Source organism: Lepisosteus platostomus, chromosome 19 (genome assembly GCF_059453375.1).
Source record: "Lepisosteus platostomus isolate fLepPlt1 chromosome 19, fLepPlt1.hap1, whole genome shotgun sequence".
Taxonomy (NCBI): Eukaryota; Metazoa; Chordata; class Actinopteri; order Semionotiformes; family Lepisosteidae; genus Lepisosteus; species Lepisosteus platostomus.
In genome coordinates this window covers 14,742,282-14,765,258 of record NC_142629.1, presented here as the reverse complement: position 1 = coordinate 14,765,258, position 22,977 = coordinate 14,742,282, and the positions used below count along the sequence as shown (strand labels likewise).

The 22,977-nt window shown below is 43.8% G+C and overlaps 1 protein-coding gene across 2 annotated transcripts in view; it reads right to left on the bottom strand.

The window, feature by feature from the left end:
* Positions 1–21,770, bottom strand: part of LOC148645207 (dual specificity mitogen-activated protein kinase kinase 3-like) — a 42,890-nt gene extending 21,120 nt beyond the window's left edge. The window contains exons 1-3 of one of the 2 annotated variants that reach the window (XM_088613405.1): positions 21,245–21,770; positions 2,435–2,504; positions 1,646–1,694 (exon numbers count right to left, since the gene is read on the bottom strand). In XM_088613405.1, the coding sequence (XP_088469531.1) occupies positions 1,646–1,694; positions 2,435–2,504; positions 21,245–21,266 (141 nt within the window). In that variant the 5' untranslated portion in view covers positions 21,267–21,770. Of the gene's footprint in view, positions 1–1,645; positions 1,695–2,434; positions 2,505–7,585; positions 7,758–21,244 lie in introns of those variants that run through there. The other variant, XM_088613406.1, reaches the window with a different exon arrangement.
* Between the last annotated feature and the right edge of the window lie 1,207 nt (positions 21,771–22,977).

Below are 22,977 nucleotides of genomic sequence, written 5' to 3'. Positions count from 1 at the left end.
ACTGGTGCTGTGAAAGTGGTATTTTTTCCTTTAAAAAAAATGTCTGAATGAGCTGGTCGGTCATTTTCATCAAACACACAGAAAGAGAACCGTAATTCAGTCACTAAACAGCTTCTGCCGATACCATTTTGAGGACCGAAATGCTAAAAAATCATTTTTTAAAAAAATTGTTTAAAACAAAAACAATAATTCACAAAGTTTGCCTTTTGAACCATTTTTGCAGCTTTTGCAAAAGTGTTTTTTGAAGTGTCCTGTTTAACTGACCAGAGATTTTAAAAGCTGTTTTACGCGATGTCATTTTCAAATGCCGACATCAGTGCACCAGAATAGAACGGTAACCTCAGTGTTGCGGACACTGATTCAGCAGGCTGGTGATGTCAGTGTTGACAGGGAGAGTGGTTTGTGTGCACAGGGTGCAGGACAGGTTGCTATGTGATGTCATCCCTCCCTCAGGCTGACAGAGCCCTAGAGCTGTCTGTCGCATCTACAGCACCAGTGCAAGAAACTGCTCTCTTCCCTTAATCACATGCCACTTCTTGTGTAACAGCCATTCTGCAGCCAGGCTATTCCACATGAATGAGCTTAGGATCCATGTAAATTGAATGTATACAGAATGTAGAAGAATCTATAATAATGATTTATTTTATTATTATGGAGTCATGCATTGCATATCAAAGCAAGACTTCACTTCCTTTTAATTTCTGAGTAGAGGTGGCATCATTAATTAAAAACTTCTGATCTCTAAAAAAAGACCAGCTCGGGTCTAAGATTCCAAAGTGTATCCTTCAGAAGAGGATATACATACTGGATCCGACTGGACAGGGAGGATTTTTTTATTTGAAAACTGCCCGCTTTTTGTAGGAGGGAGCGAGTGCGATGTTGTTGCGACTGTACGATTTGGAGACTGCTAGACAAGTGTGGAATCACAGATTTAAAACAGGCCAGCTGTCTGCCCCTCAACTTCTTACCACTGCATATACAGGGTTTTATTCCTAATTGTCGAGAAAACTAATTAGCAAGACTCCAGCAAAGACTTGTGCAGATAATACCATTATTGTAAGCAAGAAAAGACGTTTAGCAGAGTCCGCTTGCTTTGGGAGACAGAAGGTGGTGGTGTAACCGGGAACCAGCTGTAATAAGGGTCTCTCAAAAGTTCAGAAAAGACTTCACATGTGAAGACAGGAGTTGCCGACACAGCTGGGGACTCCAAATTAGGGGTGTATACAGGCAAAGAAATAAGCAGCGATTAAAGATGTATAAAACATTTTACAGAATAAACATAATGACGCTACCCAGGAATTCCTTGTTTTCTTATCCACTACTATATATAGTCAAGACAACAGCTCAGGACAGTCATTAAAACATGAAGCTGAATCATAAACAATTCATTTAATTCACTTTCTTGGCTCAACTGGGTTTTCCTGCAGCACTAACTTTGGAAAGGTTCTTGACTGTGGTTCTGAGGATTCTCAGAGCGAAAAATCACCTGGCATTAGAACTGTTACATGGGGGTCAGGTTTCTGAGTTGGGCTGCATTTAGTGGTGGGGAGAGGCGCTGGTTTGGGAATTCATGCTGCAGGCAATGCACGCCTCAGGATTCCACTCAGCTATCAGGGATCAAGATACAAAAGTCTCACATGCTTACTTTGTCTCCAATTGTAATGAAGGTCCTGGAATCCAAATTTCGGGGCGGCCTGTAGGAGGAGAACTGCAGTTAAAAAAACATACTGAAAGCTGTGATCCAAATGTGCTGGCGCTGATTTATTCTGGTCTTTGTAGAATGTGTCAAGAACACAGATGATATTTTAATACGTGTTGCTTAGAACTACATAATAATTGACACAAGACGTGGTCCATCATTTTTGTTGAAAGCATGATACAGTGCCTGAAATCTTACTTTCTAATGCACTAGGAGCAATTAACTCATATAAATATATATATAGAGATTATTTGGTAATCATCACTAACTGTGTCCCTCATGATGCTATTGTCTGGGATTTGTCGATCGATGCCCGGATAATATGAATCAATTTTACTCCAAGTCATGTGACAAGAACGTTTATGCCTTATAAAATGGAATAATGGCATTCCATGGGGTTTGTTCATTTGAAATGAGAAGAAACATGTTCAGTTTTGATACCACATGGCTCGTGGAAGTGACACCACAACACCTGTGACTGCAATTCTGTTTTACCAAAAGGTGAACCTTAAAAGGTACTGTGCACAGCTTTCAGCAAAGCTGAGCTGATTAACCAGTGCTAAAACATACAATGCTGTATGCTGTTTAAGTCAAAATGCCCTGCGTGTTATGTCCACTGAGCTAGAAAAGGTTTTTTGTAGCTGAACCATACACCTAACCGGGGGGTCTTCTTTCATTCATTCATTCATTCATTCATTTCATGCACGCATTAAAAGCAGATCAACAAATACGCACACAGGATTAGGCTCTTTCTGCTTGAAGACGTCATCTGGGATTTTCAAACCCGGCTTCCTCTTCATCTTTCCTGTAGAATGCAAACACAGGAGGCCATTAGCTCGCACATAAACTCAAATGGCTGAACGATCCAAGGGCCCTCCAGGCCAGCGACAGCTGGACCGGATTCATCCGATTCTAAGATGGATGATTCATTAAGGATCCTTGGGAATCAGCCGGGTGACTGTGGCACAAGATTGCAGAACTTCCCTGGAAAACGACCCTAACATGTCTGAACTGTCTACTGCCTTCCAGGAACTGCAAAAACATTCAAGGCCTTGGTTTTTTGGCAATCAAAGTAGACTCGGGAGATTAAGACGTGAGGCCCTAAGTGTCTTTTAAGAGGGTGAGAGCAGTTGAAACGGCACTGGTTTCTAAACACTACTATCCCTTAACAATTCCAGTTGTTGGACAGCATTTCCTGCTGTCCCATTCATGTGGACCGAATTTCGTACTGCTGTGGAATAGGCTTTGCGTAGTAGCACGAACAGGCTAGCCAACATTAGAAGTATATCACTGACAGTACAGTAATGACCGTAAAAAAAAAAAAGGCAAAACTGCACGTTAGCACCAGTAAAAGATCCTCCCAAAATCCCGAACATGCAGTCTAGATTGTAATTTTGGCAGATGAAAACAAATTCAATGGACTGTAATTTAAGACAAAGAATGACGTTCCCCTGCTCTTTAACTGTGCTGCTGATAAAACATTCCGACACCAAGGGGACGAGCGATGAAATGACAGGCGAGTGTGTACACTGAATCACAAGCCCACACCCCTCAGTCCGTTCACCATTAAAAAAAAGTAACAAATCAAAGGTTCCATTCAGTCCAACTAGGCTGTTTGGTAGGTGGTAGGAAATTGATCCAATAATCTCATTAAGATGTTGCTTGAAAGAAACCAAGGTATCATCATGGACAGGCTGTTCCATACCCTCACAACTCTTTGTGTAAAGCAGTTCCTCCTGTTCTCAGTTTTAAATGCACTTCTGCATGGTTTCCTGCATCTTAAAATCATGATAAAGCTAAATCATGAACGCGTCGGAAGCAGCCACAGCCTTACAGGATCTGCGGACATCATTAGGCTGTGAAACTGTCCCCTTCATGTGCGCACTGAATCCAACATCTCTGCAAACCCCAAAGGATAAATGGATCCATCTAAAAATGAACAGAAAGCAGTTTTTTCCTGGTAGCGTTATTGCAACCCAGGGTCTACTTCTGAAGCACAGAGTGCAAGGCTGGACTGTGCCCTGTATAGGACAACACTCCACTGTAGTGCTTATAAACACACAGGCACAATTAAGAGACAGTTATTTGCCAAGACCGCATGTCGGTTCTGAAGCTGGCAGGTAACTGCAGCACCCATACAAAACACACACAATTATAATAATAAGTTAGCTCCTAGCAACCAAGTGATCTGGGTGGCTTCCTCTCTTGTGTGGCTTTTCTGGTCTACTCATATTAAGTTGTGAAGCATCAGACAGAAAGACGCTACATGGTTTAAAGCCCCCCCCCCCCGGAGTGGAAAAGGGCCAAACTGGCGTCACTGCTGACTCCTGGGCCCACCAGCCAAGTGGCACAATCTTGAGTCCGAACAGGTGGGAGATCAAATTTCCCCCCCCTGGGAATGCTGACCTGAGTGCGAAGATTTTATCTAGTCTGTGAACCTCTGCGTCAGTATTGTTTTACAGAAAGCTCTACCACCGTAGGGCTATCGAAAAGTCCACAAAACCGCTGACCTCTTTACTGGTATTGTTAGGGTAAGGGGTTTGGGTTTTCCCGTTTGTTGGCAGATGTGTCTTACTTTTCAAAACAAAATTGACCAGTGTGAAACATGCAGTTTTAAAGTAAAAAAAAAAAACATCATTCTATCTGAGAGATGGATTCATGACATCAGAAAGCAGAGGCAGCATTCAGGATCCTACATAACCTCTGTGATCCCAAATCTCTTGGAAATCTGCAGTATCTTAAGTCCCTGGTAGAGATCATAGTCAAATGAGCTAGGCTGTGTCAACAGGTTCAAAACCTAGATTGGAAATATCTGTCAGTAAACCCCAAACCAGGATTGTGGTTAGCCTTCCTTTTAAACTGACAGAATACTTGCAATGTTTCCATGTCTTTAGAGAGGATTTTAATGCTATTTTATTCCTAAGTGTACTTTTATTTTATAGATACATATTACAGGTACTGTTAGTTTTCTATAATTCAATAGACATTTCTCCAAATAACATTAAAGGGATGAATTTCAAATTAAAGATGTAACACAATTAATTAAGTTAGTTAAAACACTCCTACAACCTAAGAAGTCAAATATTAGGAGTAACTGTAATATTTACCGATGTGAAAAACCTAAATTATTATTTAGAATTGCCAGATATTAGTCATTTATACGCACTGTATTTCGAACAGCCAGTTGGGTGTTTTCCCCATCTCACAGCAACAGAACCTGTGCCTGCACACAGGGGAAGTGCAGGCTGACTCCTCCTACCTGCCTACCTTTGAGCCAATCAGCTTTTAATGTGTCACAGGCAGCACCGCCCCGTACTGGAGAGGCAGTGCTGATTGGGAGAGATGTATGTCCCTCACTGAGACCACCACACAGTCACAGCTGGCAAGTGACAGGACTGCAACTCGAACCCGTGACCATAGAGCTTAACATGCAGTCAGATGAGCACATTTACTTCTTGAGTTACTCGGCAGGCCCAACCTCTTAGGAGTCTTTAACCATTTTACAACAGGAAGCAAAAACAGTATAGACCTAAACCAATCAATATGACTGGTGATCTTTTTTTTTCTGAGCTGTGTCTTATTCAAAGCAATAGTTTCCTCAAGAAGTTAGATCTACTGTAATTCAGCTTGAGCCAGGTTTTACTGACTGTGATTATAAATTCCTTTACAGCTGACAGGCCCAAATTAAACTAAGGCTGCTTGTGGAAAACTAAAAATATCCCAGGGTTCAGTTTCCACTTATTTGCAGTGGAAAACTGAAAAATATTGACAGAATATGATATTGGTGCAAAAAATGCACATAAAGATAAAGCAAAGTCAAATGTCTGCAACTTATTTTCAGCAGTATAATGCATTTGGCAAACTCAAAAGCAGTTGGTAGAATGTTATTAAATGGCATGGTGGGACCATAAAACAGGCAAAACAATCCGAAAGTCTTTTGTGAAAGAATTTCCAACTGTATCAAATACAAGTGACTTAAAAAGTAAAAACGGGATGTTTTTGGAATACAATTCCTGTCAAGACTGGTTTGAGAACTGTTGTACCCTCAGCGTGCGACAAAACAGTATGTGAGCAAAACAAGTGAACTGAGACGTCAAGGCTGATGTTAGAAACGGTCAAAAGAACTGTTACGTATTCTTTGAATAACATCTGAAAAGGAGCACATTATGCAAAGCAGCTAACTGCTGGAGGCTTGTATCCTGGCCAAATCCTGGGTCTAGTGGCAAACTACTGGTGCTGTTTACCGTTAAACAATGGCACTCATGGAAATGGAGTTATGGTGACCATTCAGATGACTTTCCCAGAAATATGTTGATCCCTGTACTATATTTATAACAGAACCTGGTAACATTTCCGAATGGCACACTGCCCTGCCTCCTCTGTGATTCAGATAAACAACACATTTTACTCTCCAGAGCTAAGCCTCTTTAAACACGCCTCTTTTGCAGAGGCCCTGTAAAACGCGCTCCGGTGAACACTGAGCTGTGGTTGTCCAATTCAGCCCTTAATTCCAAGATGCAGGCTGCCTCTGGTGAAACAGACGAAGAGAAATAAACTAGGTATTTCCAACTGGTTTCTTTACTGTAGAATTCCTTCAGAAGGAAAAGAATAGTGCTGGATCCCTACACTCAGAACATTCCACAAAGAAATATAATGACAGCTCTACATATACAAGGGCATACTGCAACTCTGAGTATGTGATGAGGACAGACAAGACAGAAGGTCATTTACCAATATGCTTCCATTTTTGGATGGATAAGGACAGAAGACAACAATGGTGGTTACAAAAAAAAAACATTCCTGATCGTCCAGACTGCTGCAGTCCCGGAGTTTGCTATGATCACGTCTGTAATTAACAACTCCAATGAGCTACAGAAAGAAAAAAACCTTCTTACAGATGTTTTAGGGCATCCTTAAGTATCCCAAAGATGCACCCAACCCCCAAAAAGAGAACGAAACTGCAAAAGCACAAGTTTTCCAGGCTAAATTATTGCAGCAAGATTAAAAGTCAAGATGCCAGCACTTTCAGAAAACGCTTTCAAAATCTTTTCTTTCTTTTTAAATTACCTGCACTAGGGTATGCATACTTACTACACCTACCACAATGAGATTTGTTTCTTTTCAGAAATGTGCTTTAAAAACGTGATTTTTCAGGGCCTGTGGTTCCTCACCAGCGACTGCCCAAAAAAAAAAAACTTCCTCTGTCTCAAATCATTCCACAGACGGACAATAGTGCCCACACGCATGCTTGTGTAAGCATATTTAAATAAGCTGCTCCATCACGTGCCTTTTTGGTAAAACTGCAGCAGCCAACTTTAGAAAGTACATGCAAGAAATAATACACCTACGAGAGGAAAAAAAAATACGTAAAACCCCAAGGCTAAAAGGCATGCTTTGTTGCACATATCAGCACAGATTAGGTAACCTAATTGTGGTCAGATAATACAAATTAAGGACTTGCAAAAGGGTGGTTTTCAGAAGTGACAACATCACTTTACTGAACTGCCAAAATGAAACGTCCACCCCCAATACACAATTCACACTGTCCTGTCCACGGCCTGTATTAAGACAGCCTAGACCCCCTCTTTGCTCAAGACGAATACATTCTGGTTGTAACCAGAAGCTCGTGAGGAGATCAATAAGCGGAGCCTGTCTTAAAAATAAAACGACGCATTAGAAATCCCGAGTAACCAGACGCGATGCGCAGAACAATCTTTTTATATGGTGATAGCATTGGGTTACCGTCTGTAACGCGAGACTGAGCCCCATATAACGACTGGAAAAATGATTAGGCTCATCCCGACTCTACAAACCAAAGTCTAACACGAGCCCTAACGTTTGTTACATGTGAACGCGAATATTGTACTGGCTCAACCGACGTCAGACCTGGCACTGGCTTGTGTCCGTCATTTCAGAAGAAACTGCTGTCACTTTTTTTTTTCCGCCCGCTTAAACTCGCCCGGGCGGCTGGCCAAAAACAGGCTGGAGATTTAATTTGAAATTCTTGGAAACTGCCGAGCCTGTGTGGAGTCTGACCACCTTCTTCCCAGAACGGAACAGGAAAGAGGAGGACACACGCGCTTAGCAGCAGACTTTCCCTTTGCGATGCACGTGTGCTATTGACAATTTTGTCCATTTGATCACGCAGAGTTGTAAAGCACATAAGGCATGAATGATGCATAGTGACAACCTGAATTTGTGCTGTATTTGATTTATCATATGCATTCTTAATATAACATTCTGTCACCAATTCAGTGTGTAGCCTCTTCACTACACAGTTGTTGTGGACTGATCATTGATGCATCCTACACCTCAAATTCAAAAGGATTGTTGGTTCGGCTACAACTTTCACCAGGTACATCTTAAGCCGTTTTTTACCTTATAAGAATGACGACGGTGTTTCAGGCCTGTATTTTGTCTCTGTTGGATATTGTAAGATTCTATATGCCAAAAAATGTGTGTTTGTGTCTGAAATTCCCTATTAACGCCCTGAAAGGAAAAAACCTGCAATTGAATAAAATTGTCAAACCATCATCGTGCCTGTCCATCTAAGAAGGTAATTGGCTCAGCAAACTGATTTTTCCTGTAATAAGCTGGATAATAAGCATGGCTTTTTTCCTGTAAGAAGCATGGCTCTTTTTTTCTTCCTGTTCACTGGAACTGCAATAAATAGAGCTCATCTCGACAATCTCTAACCTCCTGAAAACAACAACAAAAACAAACTGAAATTGTGCAATCGGGAACTCTAGACACACGGCTATCCTGGTCAGGTAGCGACATACAGTACAAACACAGTCACCTATTTAAGATAAGAAAACTTCACCCATTTGGCTCAAAACTGACAGATGCTTCAGTGTCTCAATCAATGTAGGCCCAGTAAGGTCAGATTGGGGCTATCTTTTTAACAGACTGTTGTGGCACACATTTGGCTGAACACCCCTGGGGTGAAGTGGGGGCATGAATACCTTCATGCCTGTGCTGTTACCAATTAATGAGCTCAAATGTAGCCAGGACATCCACAGCCCGCCCTAGAATAGTTGCCACAGTGGCCTGCTCGGTCCCTACAACCTTTCATAGACACCAGAGAGAGGGAACATGCTATTTGCAATTGGGGCTTGAAACGTAGAGCAAAAACAGTCACATGCAACGGCATCTCTCTCTCTCTCTCATCTACCAGAGAAGCAGCAGTTCTAACGTCTGCCTATTCCAAGACATTAAGAGGTTTCAAAAGGGGAAAAAAAGTCAGACTGCAGTCTTGAGACCTTAGGCCCGGGCAGGGTTATCAAGCATTTGTAAACATGATGCACACTCTGACCAAATAGTGACTTAATGAAATGGTTTATATCTAACAAAGCAACCCGGGGATTTGTATATAAAAACCAACACCTCTTAAAAGCAACAAGGACTTCAAGCAACTAGTAAGCCTCTAATTTCTTGGAAGGAAGCAAACATCAACAACTATAGTTTTGAAGTGGATAAGTTAACAACTCCTTCTGAAATTCCTAGACAGGATGAAAGTACAGTGACCTCCACCGAACTTTCCCCACCTCTAAGTCCGAGACCGCCTTGTGGGCCTGTGAATTTTCCAGAATCTGTGGAATGTACACATACAATTTTAAGGTTCGTTTCAGAAGGCTGCAAGAACATGCCTTCGTGTAACAACTTGCACACTCTGCTAAACCCAGCTAATGAATTGACCACCGGCAGCCAAGCGCTAAACAAGGATGAAAGGTTTGAGCATGCAAAGTATTTGGGGTTTGCTTCCTGTCTGAAGCCCAGCTCTGTAGTTCAGTCGCATTCCACAGATTATTTCCAGAGTATGGGGATCTGGTTGAAATGACTGTAGCACAACTTCCTCCAGAACAAGAAATATTCATGTTCTCACTGGAACTTGGGCCCAGTGCTGCTCTCCGAATGCCAGAACACATCAGCCACCTGGAAAATCCCTCATCAATATTCTCTAATGCTTTTTCTTTCTCGCAGAGAGGCATTCCAAGACTTCCAGGAATGTCCCAAGCTTACACGCTGAAAGAACTGAATCTTTTTAGTCTTCAAAAAAGAGAAGACTACAAGAGGACCTGATACAAGTACTCAGAACTCTCAAAGGCATTGAGAACTCTTCTTCAGGATGAAGAATGACACATGAACCAAAGGACACGAGTGGAAAGTGGCAGTGCATTTAAAAGCAAGAACAAGAGGCACTTATTTATGCAAAGGGTTGTAGGGGTGTGGAACAGCCTTCCTAGCCATGGTGTTGCAGCCGATACCCAGGGGTTCCTTAAAGAAATGATCGGATGAGATCCTGGGATCAATTTACTACTAACTACTAAATGGCCTTGATGGGTCGAATGCCTCCATCTCTTTTGTAACCATTCTGATGGTCTGAAAGAAATGTTACTAAAAAACAATCGCACAGCTTTTCAGGGCAGATATCTGATGATTAACTCTCAAAACTGATTCCGGACTTTGTATGTACTAATTAACAACAATGTTGTGAATATTTATGCAGTGCATCTTATATACTGCTTGTTATGCCTATTTAGGTTTTATTTGGTGGCGAAACTTCAAGAATGTTTGGAATTCAAGTCGTTTTCACTTGTTTTCCTAATGGGAATAACCTAAGAATTATTACAATGGGGAAAATAGTGATGCACGATCTCTCCATAAGATTCCTTACCACAAGGAGAACCCAGTACAGACCATGTGATAATCGTTCTGTGTGTCTCTGATTTCTAGCCAGAAACCCACGTGCGTCATTAATCACCAGAACATAAAAAGTTTGCATACATTAGGAAGAGCTTCCGTATTGCCAGAGTGTCTCACTTAGGGGGAAACAAGCTGGCGATTCAGAGCAGAACACGAGCAAAGCCAAAAAAACATCCTTCTTGCAGAAACCACAGCTGCGCGTGGATAAAATGATCTAATCTCTGTCAGGGAAGGGGTAGCTGCAGCCATCGCCTTGGATGTTATCCCAAACTCTCCTGATGGGTTACTGGCCTGCGGACACTTTCTATTTGACAATAGCACATTCTAAAAAAAAAAAAAGTCACGTCTCGGGACTCGGTGTCAGAGAATAATCCAATCCTCTGAGTGACTAACACCCGGGGATTGAAAGACAGATGCCTTTTTTTAAAAGACAGCTTGGAGTGCGTCACAGTCGTTCGTTTCATCCGGGCCTTTTGAGAACTCCGCGTGCAAAATGATGTCAGCTAGTTTCGAGCGGGTGCGTAACAAAGGAGCTGCCTACATTTGGGTTTCAATCTCCCCCACCACGCCTCACTCGTGTGTAGGAGTAACTCAGTCATCTGATGTGTGAGAATAAGCACCATCGGTCCATCAAAAGGCTTGCAATATGTTTTCTTAAAGGGGAACTGCGGTCCCAGGTTCTCAGGCCAGTTATTAAAGCTCGGTAACAAAATAAATTCATTGATGGTGTAGAAAAATTGGAACAATTTCGTAATTAGGTGTAAAAATGAACTTGGTGAAAGTTCTGTAAGCTTGCCACTGTTTGTCGCAAACCGCCGAGAGTGATAGTTCCCACGAATTGCGACTTGATGCAGCCCTTCCTGCTCACTAGTCCCTGTAATGACTCGTGTACTGTGATGTACGAGTCAATAAGTACAGGTTGTGCAGCAGACATTTCACCACAGAAATGTTCCAATGTGATCTGCATGCAGAGTTTAGTAAGTAGTATTTGTTGGCAAATCTGTCTCAAAATCGAGAGCAATATTTCTATTCGATTCAAAGAGATGTTTCTGATGTAAATTGGAGGTTTTAGATGTTACCGTGTACATTTTTCTTTTATTCCGGTTTGAAATGCACTCATCAATGCTTTTTAACCCCGAAATATAAAAATACCCCTTATATATATATACAGTAAGTTCATCCCCCTCAAACTGCAGTTCCACTTAATAATAGCCTCTGAACCTGCAAATATTCCAGATTCTGTACTTATTGTTTCCATACATTTTACAACCAAAGTCACACAGAGTATCGCTGGGCCATTTCGGGGCTAGTCTGGTTTATTGACACAGGCCGTAAACTTTGTCAGGATGAGACTTACTCATTGAAGCTGCAGGACTGATCCCAGGACAAAAACAAACATCACTCTTACTCCCCAAAAAACCTGAGTAAGCATTTAAAAAGATTGTGTTTTTCCTGACACCTCTACCAAACAAGAAACTTGATTACCATTGCAGAAGTTAATATGCAAGCAGTTATAACTGCAGAGCTAAGTATTCTGGCGCAGTTATGTGCAAGGGCATTGTTTTCTTTGACTCGTGGCTGGAGAAATGCAGCCTTTTAGCTGGAACGGTTGGTTTTCAGTCAGATTTTTGAGCTTGGGAAATTTGCTGCTTTGTAAAAAAAAAAAAACTGACAATCCGGGATCGCTCACCCAGCACTGAATTCATACCCATGGAATTAATCATGGGTCGAATTTACCCTTTCTCTTCTCCCTAAATTCCCAGAAATGACACAAGCAGGCGCGAGACCGCTAAGAGGAAGTGTGCACTGTGCGGAGAATTTAAAGGACTTGCCGGAAAAAAAAAAAAAACAACGAGCTGGTTTTCCCTTTTTGTTTTTAGTGAACGAAAGCCACTTCATGTGCGCTGCAAACTGCAGCTGGTGGTGTGGCCTCTTCCCCCCCGGCAGTTTTCATTTTCTTGCTCAGAAGCTGGCCTGCCGGCCAGTTACGAGCACTATAACAGGGCCGATCTCTCGGCTCGACCTCCGTTCGGCCACATTCTTTCCAGTTTGGAACCAGAAAGAGGAGGGGGCTTGACTGGGAACCAGCCAGCGGAACTCGGAAGGAAAGCCGCAGTAGAAGGGGGCTGCTTCAGGTGCCTGTTGCCAGGATGTTACGTCAAGCCAAGAGCGGTACAGACAGTCAGCCAGCTACACCTTCTCTGTTAAAGTTTACTTAGTCTAAAATTACAGTGTGGATTACCCACCTTCCATTATCTACCTCCCTGCTTTGCCCCCTCCCCATAAAAAGGTTTTACTTGCAGGTACGTTTTACTATGAAAAGATGTGCCGGATGATGTCTTAAAGTGGACGAATTCGCTCTCAATAAAGTCTACTGCCCCCCGCCTGATTTTCATAGGAAATGGGTGGAGATGGGGGGCCTTTTCTTTTACAAACCAAGAAAAGGGTTTTGATCCTCTCCGGTCTATCTGCACTAATATGGCAGCCACACAATCTTGAGTTTGTGCAGATATTTTCTTAATTAAAAATAGTAATATTCATATACAATGGTACACTGTCGGGAACCATTTGCCTTGTCTTGTGGCAGGACTTTCCAGCACCTCTAGAGCTTCAGAACTCCTTAAACATCCCCCTCTCATGCATCTGCCCAGCACTCATGCATCTGTTCTTAACAACCCTGATGACTAGAAACCACTGCAGCCTACTATTCTGATGCAGAATCAGCCTTTGGAAATCCCCCTCAAAGAAATTCCACGGAGCTTAACCATGCACGGTGATCAATAGCTTCACACTAACTCGTGCCACTAAAGGAAGTCCTACAAAAAAAAATAATCACCTTTATCTTTGACAGCTACAACTCTGACTGCTGACAAGTGGTGCATTTTTTCGAGTGGCTTAGCTAATCAGGGCACGTCAGCTGGCTGATTCTTTACCAGCGTGACGATGAAACCGATCTGTGTGGAAAACTGCCCCGCTAACTGGACACGCAAGGCTCAGTTGCAGTTATTCATGCTTTAACCTGGCAAGCAGCTTCTGAAATCAGGTCGTAAGGCTGCACAGAACGCAGGGGGTGGCTCCTCTTCCTTCCTTTCAAATACAAACTCAAAGACCCGCTTTTTAACCTCAGCCATTTGAAATTGGAATTGGGCTCTGCAGACAGGTAAATAATGTTTTGCTTCCTTTCCCCAGTGCCTACCCCTTACAGCAAGGTGCCCTGAGACAGGACAGATTGATAACACACTTGAGGACACGCTTGCTGTGGCCTCTCATTGCAATATGTAACCAGGCAACAGCAGACGACTCGCGGATCTTCTGTTAGCGCTGATTGCGTCTGAGCTGCAAAGAAGTGACCAGACAAAGCATCCAAGTATTCCTCCTTAATCAAAGGATTCCAGGGTCCAACAAGAAGTGGACTCAAAAATGAGCTTTTATAGCCTAAAGAACTCGCATAAACGGGCACTTCTTCCCTCTTCTGAACTTGCCCTGACTGCAGCTCCTTGTGCCACTGCTTTCCTTTAACGACAAGGGGATCCTACCGAAATTCCTGCATTTTCACCCATAATATGCAAAAAAAACAGAAACTCACTACATTTCATATGCTTTTGCAAAGGACAGGTCAAGATGAAACACGAAAACGGCAAAACATCCCAATTGCTCAATTTGCTCAATGCACCAAGTCGCGCGAATATAGACCCAAGCACCAATGAAGCAAGTCGGAAAGAGCATTTCTAATCCAAACCTGGGATAAATCAAGAAGCACAGGGTAGTTGCTTTTCGTAACGCGTGATAAAGTCCACACGTGTCCAAAATAAACCGTTGTGCAGTGGCTCTGTGGCTAAGGATCTGCGCCTCTGGCTGGAAGGTTGCCGGTTCGTATCCCGCGGCCGGCAGAGGAATCCTACTCCGTTGGGCCCCTGAGCAAGGCCCTTAACCCCCACTGCTCCAGGGGCGCCGTATAAATGGCTGACCCTGCGCTCTGACCCCAAGCTTCTCTCCCTGTCTGTGTATCTCATGGAGAGCAAGCTGGGGTATGTGAAAAGACAAATTCATAATACTAATTCATCAATTTCCCTATGGATCAATAGTCTTATCTATCTATACAAGAAATTGTATATGGCCAATATAGTGATCGTATCTTAAAAGAACAAAAAGCAAGTTATAAATGTTTCACTGAAGCTCTGTTTCTTCAGTCCTTAGAAAATGTTGTTTTAGCTCCAGGTTTTTTTTTTTAAAAAAAAACATCCCTTTTTTTGTATTTTACTCAGCCTTGAACCCCCTTCCATTCCAAAGCGGAAGCAATCCCTGTTTCCCTCTGCTGCCTGTCATGTACGGTAGGCGAGCACTTAACTCCCACCTCGGAGCAAACACACGAGCAGTCACGCAAACTGCTGCCTGCTTTTATAGTGCTTGCTTATTTGGTTTCTATGACCACATTCTGTTATCCAATCAGGGGAAAAAAAAGTCAACAGGAAGTGCAGTAACCTGCCCATGTTTGTTTTAAGTGCGCAATCTCAATCCCCAGTACTTCTGCAGCTGTGATACTCCGGTGACTCAGGACTGTAACTCATTAAAGAGCCGGGAAGCTCACTGAGGGAATCTGGGGTGGCTCACGGGGAAAGGAGGCTTAGATTTTCGGTGGGCGCTGGATTACTTAGATGCCTTGCAGATTGCAGTAGGGTGATGAGACCTGAACGCTGAAAGGTGCTCAGTCCTTTTAAGGCTCACAAGAATTCTGCGCCACAAGCTCCCTTCTGTTGCCTGCACCATTCAAAGTGAGACAATACTGCATTGTACTGCGAGCTTTCAGTACCTTTTTGGCAGCTCTCTGGGTGAAAAAAGACCCCCTGGACTATTAACCCATCCATCCATTTTAACTAGCAGTAACCGTGGATATAGCAGAGCACACACAGACACAAACACACTCACACTATCAATGCATTTTCCAGTATTTGGACTGTGGGAGGAAACCCCATGGGAAGAACATACAAACTCCACACGGACAGCACCCCAGGAATTGAACCCAGGGCCCCAGCCCTGCAAGACAGCAATGCTGACCACTGTGCCACAGTGCTGTCCACACCTGGACTATTATAAAAATTCGTTAGGTGAAATGACCAGTTCTTCCTTAATCTCCTAGAGTCACATGAAACTGTTTGCTAGCGGCTGAGTCCCTCCTGCTGTATATTACACATTTTCTGTTCTGTTCTTTTTCTTTCACCCCACTTTTGGGTCCAGGCTGCTCCATGCTATCCCACACAGGTTGCAAAGTAACACCTGAGAGCACAGGAAAAGTGGTTGAAACAGGCTCCGCCAACCAACTGCATTTGTTAATAGGTAATCATTACCTTGGCTGGCACCTGAGCTAAAAACAACCATGCCGTCAGACTAGGACAGTTCAAATAAACCCTTCAGAACCCGGTCATCAGCTGAATGAAAGCCCGAGCTGCAAAATTATATACAGGCTGGGTAGCTTCTACCCAGATTCTGCCAATTCCGGCGTATTTCAGAGGACATAAAGATGAGGGGATCTCATCTCGTCTGAGCTTAAAAGAAACCAGGGTCTCAGGTTGGACAAGATGGCTGGGTCTGTCCTACCCAGCACCCACACCCCCGTGCCAAGAACAGCCTCTTCTTCCCCATTATAAACTCTCTTCCAGTTCCTACTCATGCAAACAGACAGAGACAGATGGGACCCTCAGGTACGAAGTTAGAAGACATTCTTTCTGCCTACTTAAGCCTTTGCTAGGCTGAGCTGAATTAAAAGAGCAATACATTTCAAACAGTTTCAGTTTTTAACGTTTTTTTTTGTGTTTCGTCTGCATTTGAGAAGCAAGTATTCCTTAATAAAAGCTAGAGTGTATAATTTAGTAGCTAGGCATATGAGGCACACCCAATACAAACTAACAGGCACATACATGGAACTTTCTGTCAGGGTTTGAACATATATGCATCTATGATTTATCTACATTACGTATCACTCTACAAAGTAACCCTTGTTGCGGTCTTTGAATAATAAAGATCAGTATAATACAGCTTTGATGTTAACTGAGAAATAATCTTAACTGAGCACCACGAAGAGGTGGTGTCAAGGCTAAAAGAAAGTTTCACACGCCCTGAGCAGTTTCCTGAGTGAAGTGCTTCTCCAGAGGCTCTACCCAGTTGCTATTTTGTCCTACACAGACTCCCGGACTCTTTCTCAAGGACTTGCTCTCTCACTGACCGACTCCTGACCCCCTTCCTGATTTACTGTAGTCTCCTCCGCGGATGCAGACCTATCGGAAACTGGGCCGTTGCCGGACGACCGTGGGGCGTGGGGGGGGGGGGGGGGGGGGTGAAGGGTGTGCTCAGGGGCAGGAGGTCGGGGGTTCACCGTCACCACATCATGGTCGCCATTCAGAAACACTACAAACACACTCGCTGGAGGACGAACCTTCGGATTCAAGCGGGGGCTCTGAGCTTTTTCTCCTCTCATCTTGGATAGTCTGTTCATAGCCCTGGGATCCACTAAGCCTGAAAAACCTTAAGTTGGCATCGCCAAGCTCCTAAAATGGCACAGCACAAGAGTGAGGTTTGGGACCAAGACTAACTGAGGCATCAAAAGAAGTTTCAGATTCCTTCTTGGTGGGCCCGTGACTCCTTCTCAAATGTCTGTGCAACACCCGCGTCGGCCGGACAGCACTTCATTGTACTGTGTGGTGCGCTGGTTAGGAGACCCTGATTTACGGGTGTTCTGGGTGGGGTTTACTACTTTTTTTTCGCCTTTCAGCAACAGCGCCGGACCAATCGCACAGCTCGGATCGTCAAGCCAGCGCTGGCTGCGCAGCTGTGGCGTGGGCTGTTCACAAAAACTGGGCCAAAGGACTGACCTTCTGGTTCTGGGGCTTTTGTGCCCCTGTGCCATTTGAATAGGGGACAATGAAAGCCACAAAAGCAAGTCGCGGCCTTTTTTTTTTTTTGCTGCCTGACCTAACTCTCTGACTCCTGCGTGCATTAATGAACTTTTACAACCAGGACATCTCTCTGTCGCTCTCTTGTACTACAGGAACCATCTGTTGCTCTGCGCGGAGGAGAGAAGACACTCTGCCTCCTCTCACAAAATGGTCGTAAAACCCCCTAGCTCACCTATTCATAAAACGGCCATTCCCCCTGACCAACTCGCGCGCACACAAAAAAATCTGTTTTTCTGGCTGCAGAGGTCCCACATTGCAGGAAAATGGGGGCAGCATGTCAAGAATGTCAGAGAAATGCAATCTGGAGCTTTTCAGACCTCTGACTTGGAGCGCCACTGATTCATCACCCTGCGGGTCCAGGAAGTAACTCTCCAGCAATTGTGAATTATTACTAAATCTACTTGATGGTCCTCATCATGTATTACCTTTGTACTGGATGATTTTGGCCGCCTTAAAAAAAATAAGTTGTCATGGAAATCACTGAGCTAGCTAGGCCATCGTCAGTCTCTGCCAGCCATGTGTCAAAATTCTAAAAAAAAAAATACAAAATACATTTTTTAATGTCCTTTTCCTTTTTGTATCATATAGCTTGTACAGAAATAAAGAGCCTGCAAGTGGAAAAGAACTCTCATGTGTTTTGCACAGCCAGTCAGTGACCAATACATGCTAGTGGCTATAGGGGACTTCACTTTGCTTTCTGATGCTTGGCTCTTGCCTACACAGCTGAAGCCTCTTGAGATAACGATCCCCGAAGAGACCAGCTTCAGGTTGGAAAGCAAACATCGTCAAACTCTCTACATTCATATGCAACTAAGAAACTGTGCACAGACACTATTCCCCACAACCCCCCTCCCCCCTAACGACCATAACAATTGCTAATGAGTTTTAAGAAGTGGCACTATAATCACATTACAGACATTTCTGCTTCAGACTCATGTTGAAAGCTGGAATGACTCAATTTGACAGGCCATGGGAGGGCATTTAATTAGGCCGGCACGAGGAGCTGGCAGAAACCAGGTCAGTCCGGCTAAGGCCTTTGTTCGGTTTCATCCTCTCTCCTAAAACACTAGCACCTGTGATCTACCCTTAATTAAAGCAGCGGTTTCCAGCCTTCTGAATATGACGTTTTTTCGAACCCCTCACAATGTCGTTTTATGCCAGCAGACCAGTTGCTGCAATGCTGGCTAACTTGTCTAATAAAAGGTGTCTAAGTGAGAAGTGTTGAAAGTGTAATAGGTGCATATAACAACTTTACACAGCACCAAGGGCAGATGTGCTTTGCCAATTGCTTGAGAGGCTATGCGCGACACTAATTTCATTCCCCATTGCACTTCCTTGAGATGCAATTTGTCAAGATGAAGTAGCTCATTATCAGACCTTACTGTATAAGCAGGAACCAATAATATAATGTGCCAATGAAAATGCCATACAACAGAAAAGCAATTGATATGAAGTATCTGTTCAGGCCCAACATCTAAACTGCCACCAGGCAGCTGTTGTAAGTCAATACTAATTTTCTACAAGAGCTGATAATGATGTTTAAGGAGACTGGAACACTTATTGATCAATGGACTCCACAATGAGTTTATTATGCAATCATGCATCAACTTAATATCAACTGCTATCATCCAGGCTTGTGAATTCTGCTATACCCACAGAGTATGCCTAAACTATGTTGGAGCCTTAAGTCACTAAAATAAGAGCTTTTGTAGCCTCCTTCAAGTAACTGAGTTAATTATTTGAATTTGCTTTTCAGTGCAAAGGAAAAATATTTAATACCGAGACTGAATGAAAGTAACCAAAAAGCCAACGCAGCTTTAAGACTGACAAAGTCAACCCTCTAGACTTCTTCAGCATTAACAGTGAAACACGAACCAGGGCACATAAGTCGAAACTTAATGGAAGTGATTTAAAACCCAGAACACTTTCTTTACCCAAAGAGTTGGGGGGGTGTGGAACAAGCTGACCAGCCATGTGTTTGAAGCAGATACTACAGCTTGCTTCATGAAACACCTGACGATTTGAAATGCACTTTCCCCACTCCTGGTCATCTGGTTTGTGTTTTACTGCTCATTCTGCAGAAATCCAATTGGCTGACTTTGTTGAGGCCTTTGAGGAGTTTGGATACTTGGATCGGGGTGCTGATACATGAATCCAATCCAGTTGACACATTAATCGTAATCATGGTTCAAATTCCACTGGACGGGTAAAATTGCAAAATTGGGGAGAGCTGTGTGGAACATGTTTTCTTGCAGTTCGGGCAGAGGAAAGTCATGTCATATAGGAATAAACCTGCAGGATTGCTTGACTTGTCTCGTCCCTTTAAAAAAAAATGGCACCGCATGCCTCCTACACACCAGTACCTCTCTCAGTCACAGCATATAAACGCGCAGTAAGAGTGAGTCAGCGACGCCATTCAGAAGAAAACACTAGATGAATCACAACCTGAGCACGGTACAGACGACAAATGGGGAATTAAGGAGTTGGAAGACAAGACGCTGTATGAAATACAGCCCGAGAGGTGCTGACAACTACGACAAAAAAGGCGACTAAATACCACTTACCGACGTTAAAGCTATGCGTGCAGAATTCTGCAAGTTACACTGTCCCATTCAAGAGGTAAGAATGAAAGCCCAAGTCTTAAAATACACCCGTTTCAATCTTTCACCCAAAATAAACATGTGCTTGGTGTAGATTCCCGTACTTTTACTCATTGCAGGTTGTTTTGGCGCTAGCAGAGCGCACACGGAGGAAAAGCCCTCTTTTTTTGCCCCAATGAAAACAAACACGCCTTGGCAACGTGTTTTAACGCACGTTCGCGTGGGCTTTCCCAGATTTTCCAAAGTGGCATTGGATACTTTGTAGGAATTCTCTTTCCCTGTGCCCTTGGGTTTGAGGTAAGGAGGAAGTCCGCTCTAAGGCGACTCGGATACCAGGCTCGGGGTTTTTTTTTCTCCGTGCTGTGCTCGCCGTTTTTCACTGCCTTTGATAATGAGTCGCAATGCCTTTAATCACGTCTCTAACGTTTTGAACAGAGGAAATCAGACGGAACCCCCCACGCTGCCCCGCAAAACTGTGATTGCTGTAGCCGAAGCCCACAGTCGTTGCAGAATATTGCTGCTATCTAGAAAAACAAAATCGTTGGTCTCGTATTTTTTTGAGATGCACGGAGTTCGCACGGTCACGTGAACAGTTCGTCACCCTCTCCCGGCGATAACCTACTTTTCTAACTTCCTAAACTAATGCCCGGCTGCTTCTGGCCAAGCCCTCGACCACCTCCCGAACCGACCCGCCATTCCCCCCGACACCCACACAGCTGCGCACGCTGTTCCGGGTCTTGCACCACCACCCAAGAGGTCGCAGCTCAAACTGCACGCCGGTGTCCTCAATATCGTTAGGAACAAGCCCGGTCCCTCTTCAGCTGGCTCGGGCCAAATGCACAAGAAAACTTTGCTTCTTTTTTTTTTTCTTTCAATCGTTGCTTGGGCAACAACAAACTGGGACCCGGTGTAAATCGTGCATTCTTGGCTAAAATATATATAATGCTTTTCCGTGCCGCGCCACTGAGCCAGCGAGCGGCTTAAGTTTCCGCATAAGCAGATAAAACAGGAATTATTTGTTCTGCTTGTATCCCAGCGGCGTAGTTACTGGAAATAAAAGGCTGAAATTAGACGGGGAATTCGTGACGGGCGATACTTAGGGAATTAGAGAGAGGGGGCAAACACGACCCTAGGTTGAAGCCCACAAGCAATTACACTACATGTGCGGGCTGCAATAATCTGTTTTATTGAGTGAAACAGATACACCTGGACCTTTACTGCTTTTTTTTTGTTCTGTCCAGTAATTAGCAAAACAGCGCCATAAGCAATTTAAGGCGATCTTCACTTACCGGTGTTTCTGGACATTGACATGTTGTGGGTTCCCAATTCCGAGGTGCAAGCCTTTGATTTTGTTGTGCACTGTACAGAAACGCCTGTTGAAGAGCTGGGGGGGGACAATGCACGCACAGAAACAGTATCCGTTTTCCGAGACTCAATGCAACGACAATCCTGCCGGGCTTGCAAGGAGCACGCAGGCTCGATCTTCAGGGAAATCGCCGAACCGAACCGCACAAGGAGGGACGGATCTCTCAACTTTTGTCCGCTGTGCGCTGTTGCAGAAATCGCCGTTGCTCAATCAAAGAAACAATGCCAGAATTATGTTACCGGTACAGTGCCAGAGCACACCGTACACCAGCGGCGGTTTCTACACCATAGGCCGTAGCAGCGTAGAGGCATTCATGAGAAGCTCCCCCAAATTATTAATGAAAAAGTGAAAGCAACAATACAAATAATTCATTAATAACCCCCCCCCCTAAAAGCCACAAGGTACAGGACTCCGTTCGTTCTCTCGGTGACTGGAGGTTTTAATCAATGACGTCATCCAAGACCGTACTAGCGCGCTCGACCAATCGGAAGGCGGCAGGCGGCGCTGCGGGCCAATGGGAGGCGAGCGGGCCGGCCCTCGTCCTATCAAGTTTGAGTCCCGAGAAAGATAATTGCTGCTCTGAAAGGGTGTAGCATCCTCCTGCTGGCGAGCTGGTGCTCTGAGATTTAGGAAGTGGCAAGTTCGTGGGGTGTTTTCCAAAAACTGCCACGCCGGATGGAAGTATGTGTACTTGCGTGACGTTCGTTTCCATCGACAGCGTTACGGGTACTTGCGGAATTACGCGCGGTGTGAAGCAAAAAAAAATAACGCACCTTGTTTTTTTTGGTCGTGTGCTATCAAAAAGAAAAACAGTTTCCAGTCTCGCGTAGCAGCTATCGTTTGACGGCATGACGTTAGAGCTGGTACAATGCATGTTTCACTACACAACTGCGCAGACTGTGAGGCGGATTCTGTCAGTATGTTGCAGCGTCGTACAGCATTTACACAAAAAACACTTTCCAAACTTCTTTCTACACGTTGCATTAATAAATGACATAAGTTGCAGGGTCACAGAATACTTGCTTATTGCAATGCATACATGTATATTAAAGAACGCAAAGAAGCATGCTCTGAGTATGCTCAGAACAAGAGGAGACCAGACAGACAACGAGAGTGTGTAACATCTGTGTCATTCATTCAGACTAATGCTCTTAAAATACCACCAGACCAATAAATGGAGAAGAAGAATATGCCCTTCAGATGAATGACCCACTGAACTTGAAGCGAAAAAAGCAACAGCAGGCCCTTCTGTGTGAAAACAAGATGAAATCATTTTATTCCTCAGGAGTCAGCTTGCCCTGAGGAAATTTTCATCAAGGAGGGGGTCTAGATATATAATACCCATCCATCCATTCTCTAACCACTTTATTCAACAGGCACAAGGCAGGACACATCCTGGAAGGTATGCCAATGCATCGCAGTAGTATATTATATTCTCCATATATCTTGGATAATGAATTGAGCTCCCAAATCTGTGCAAATGTCTTAAGACATTAGTGCATTGTTGTTTTCCTTCCACTCAATGTTTTACCTTCTTTGTAGTAAAAATCTCTGATGGTCTACATTATTTTTAACCTAAGAGTTCACCCCTGTATGTTAAAGTACAACAGTAGCCTTCACCTTTATGGGTGTGTAGTGTGGAACCGATGATGTTGT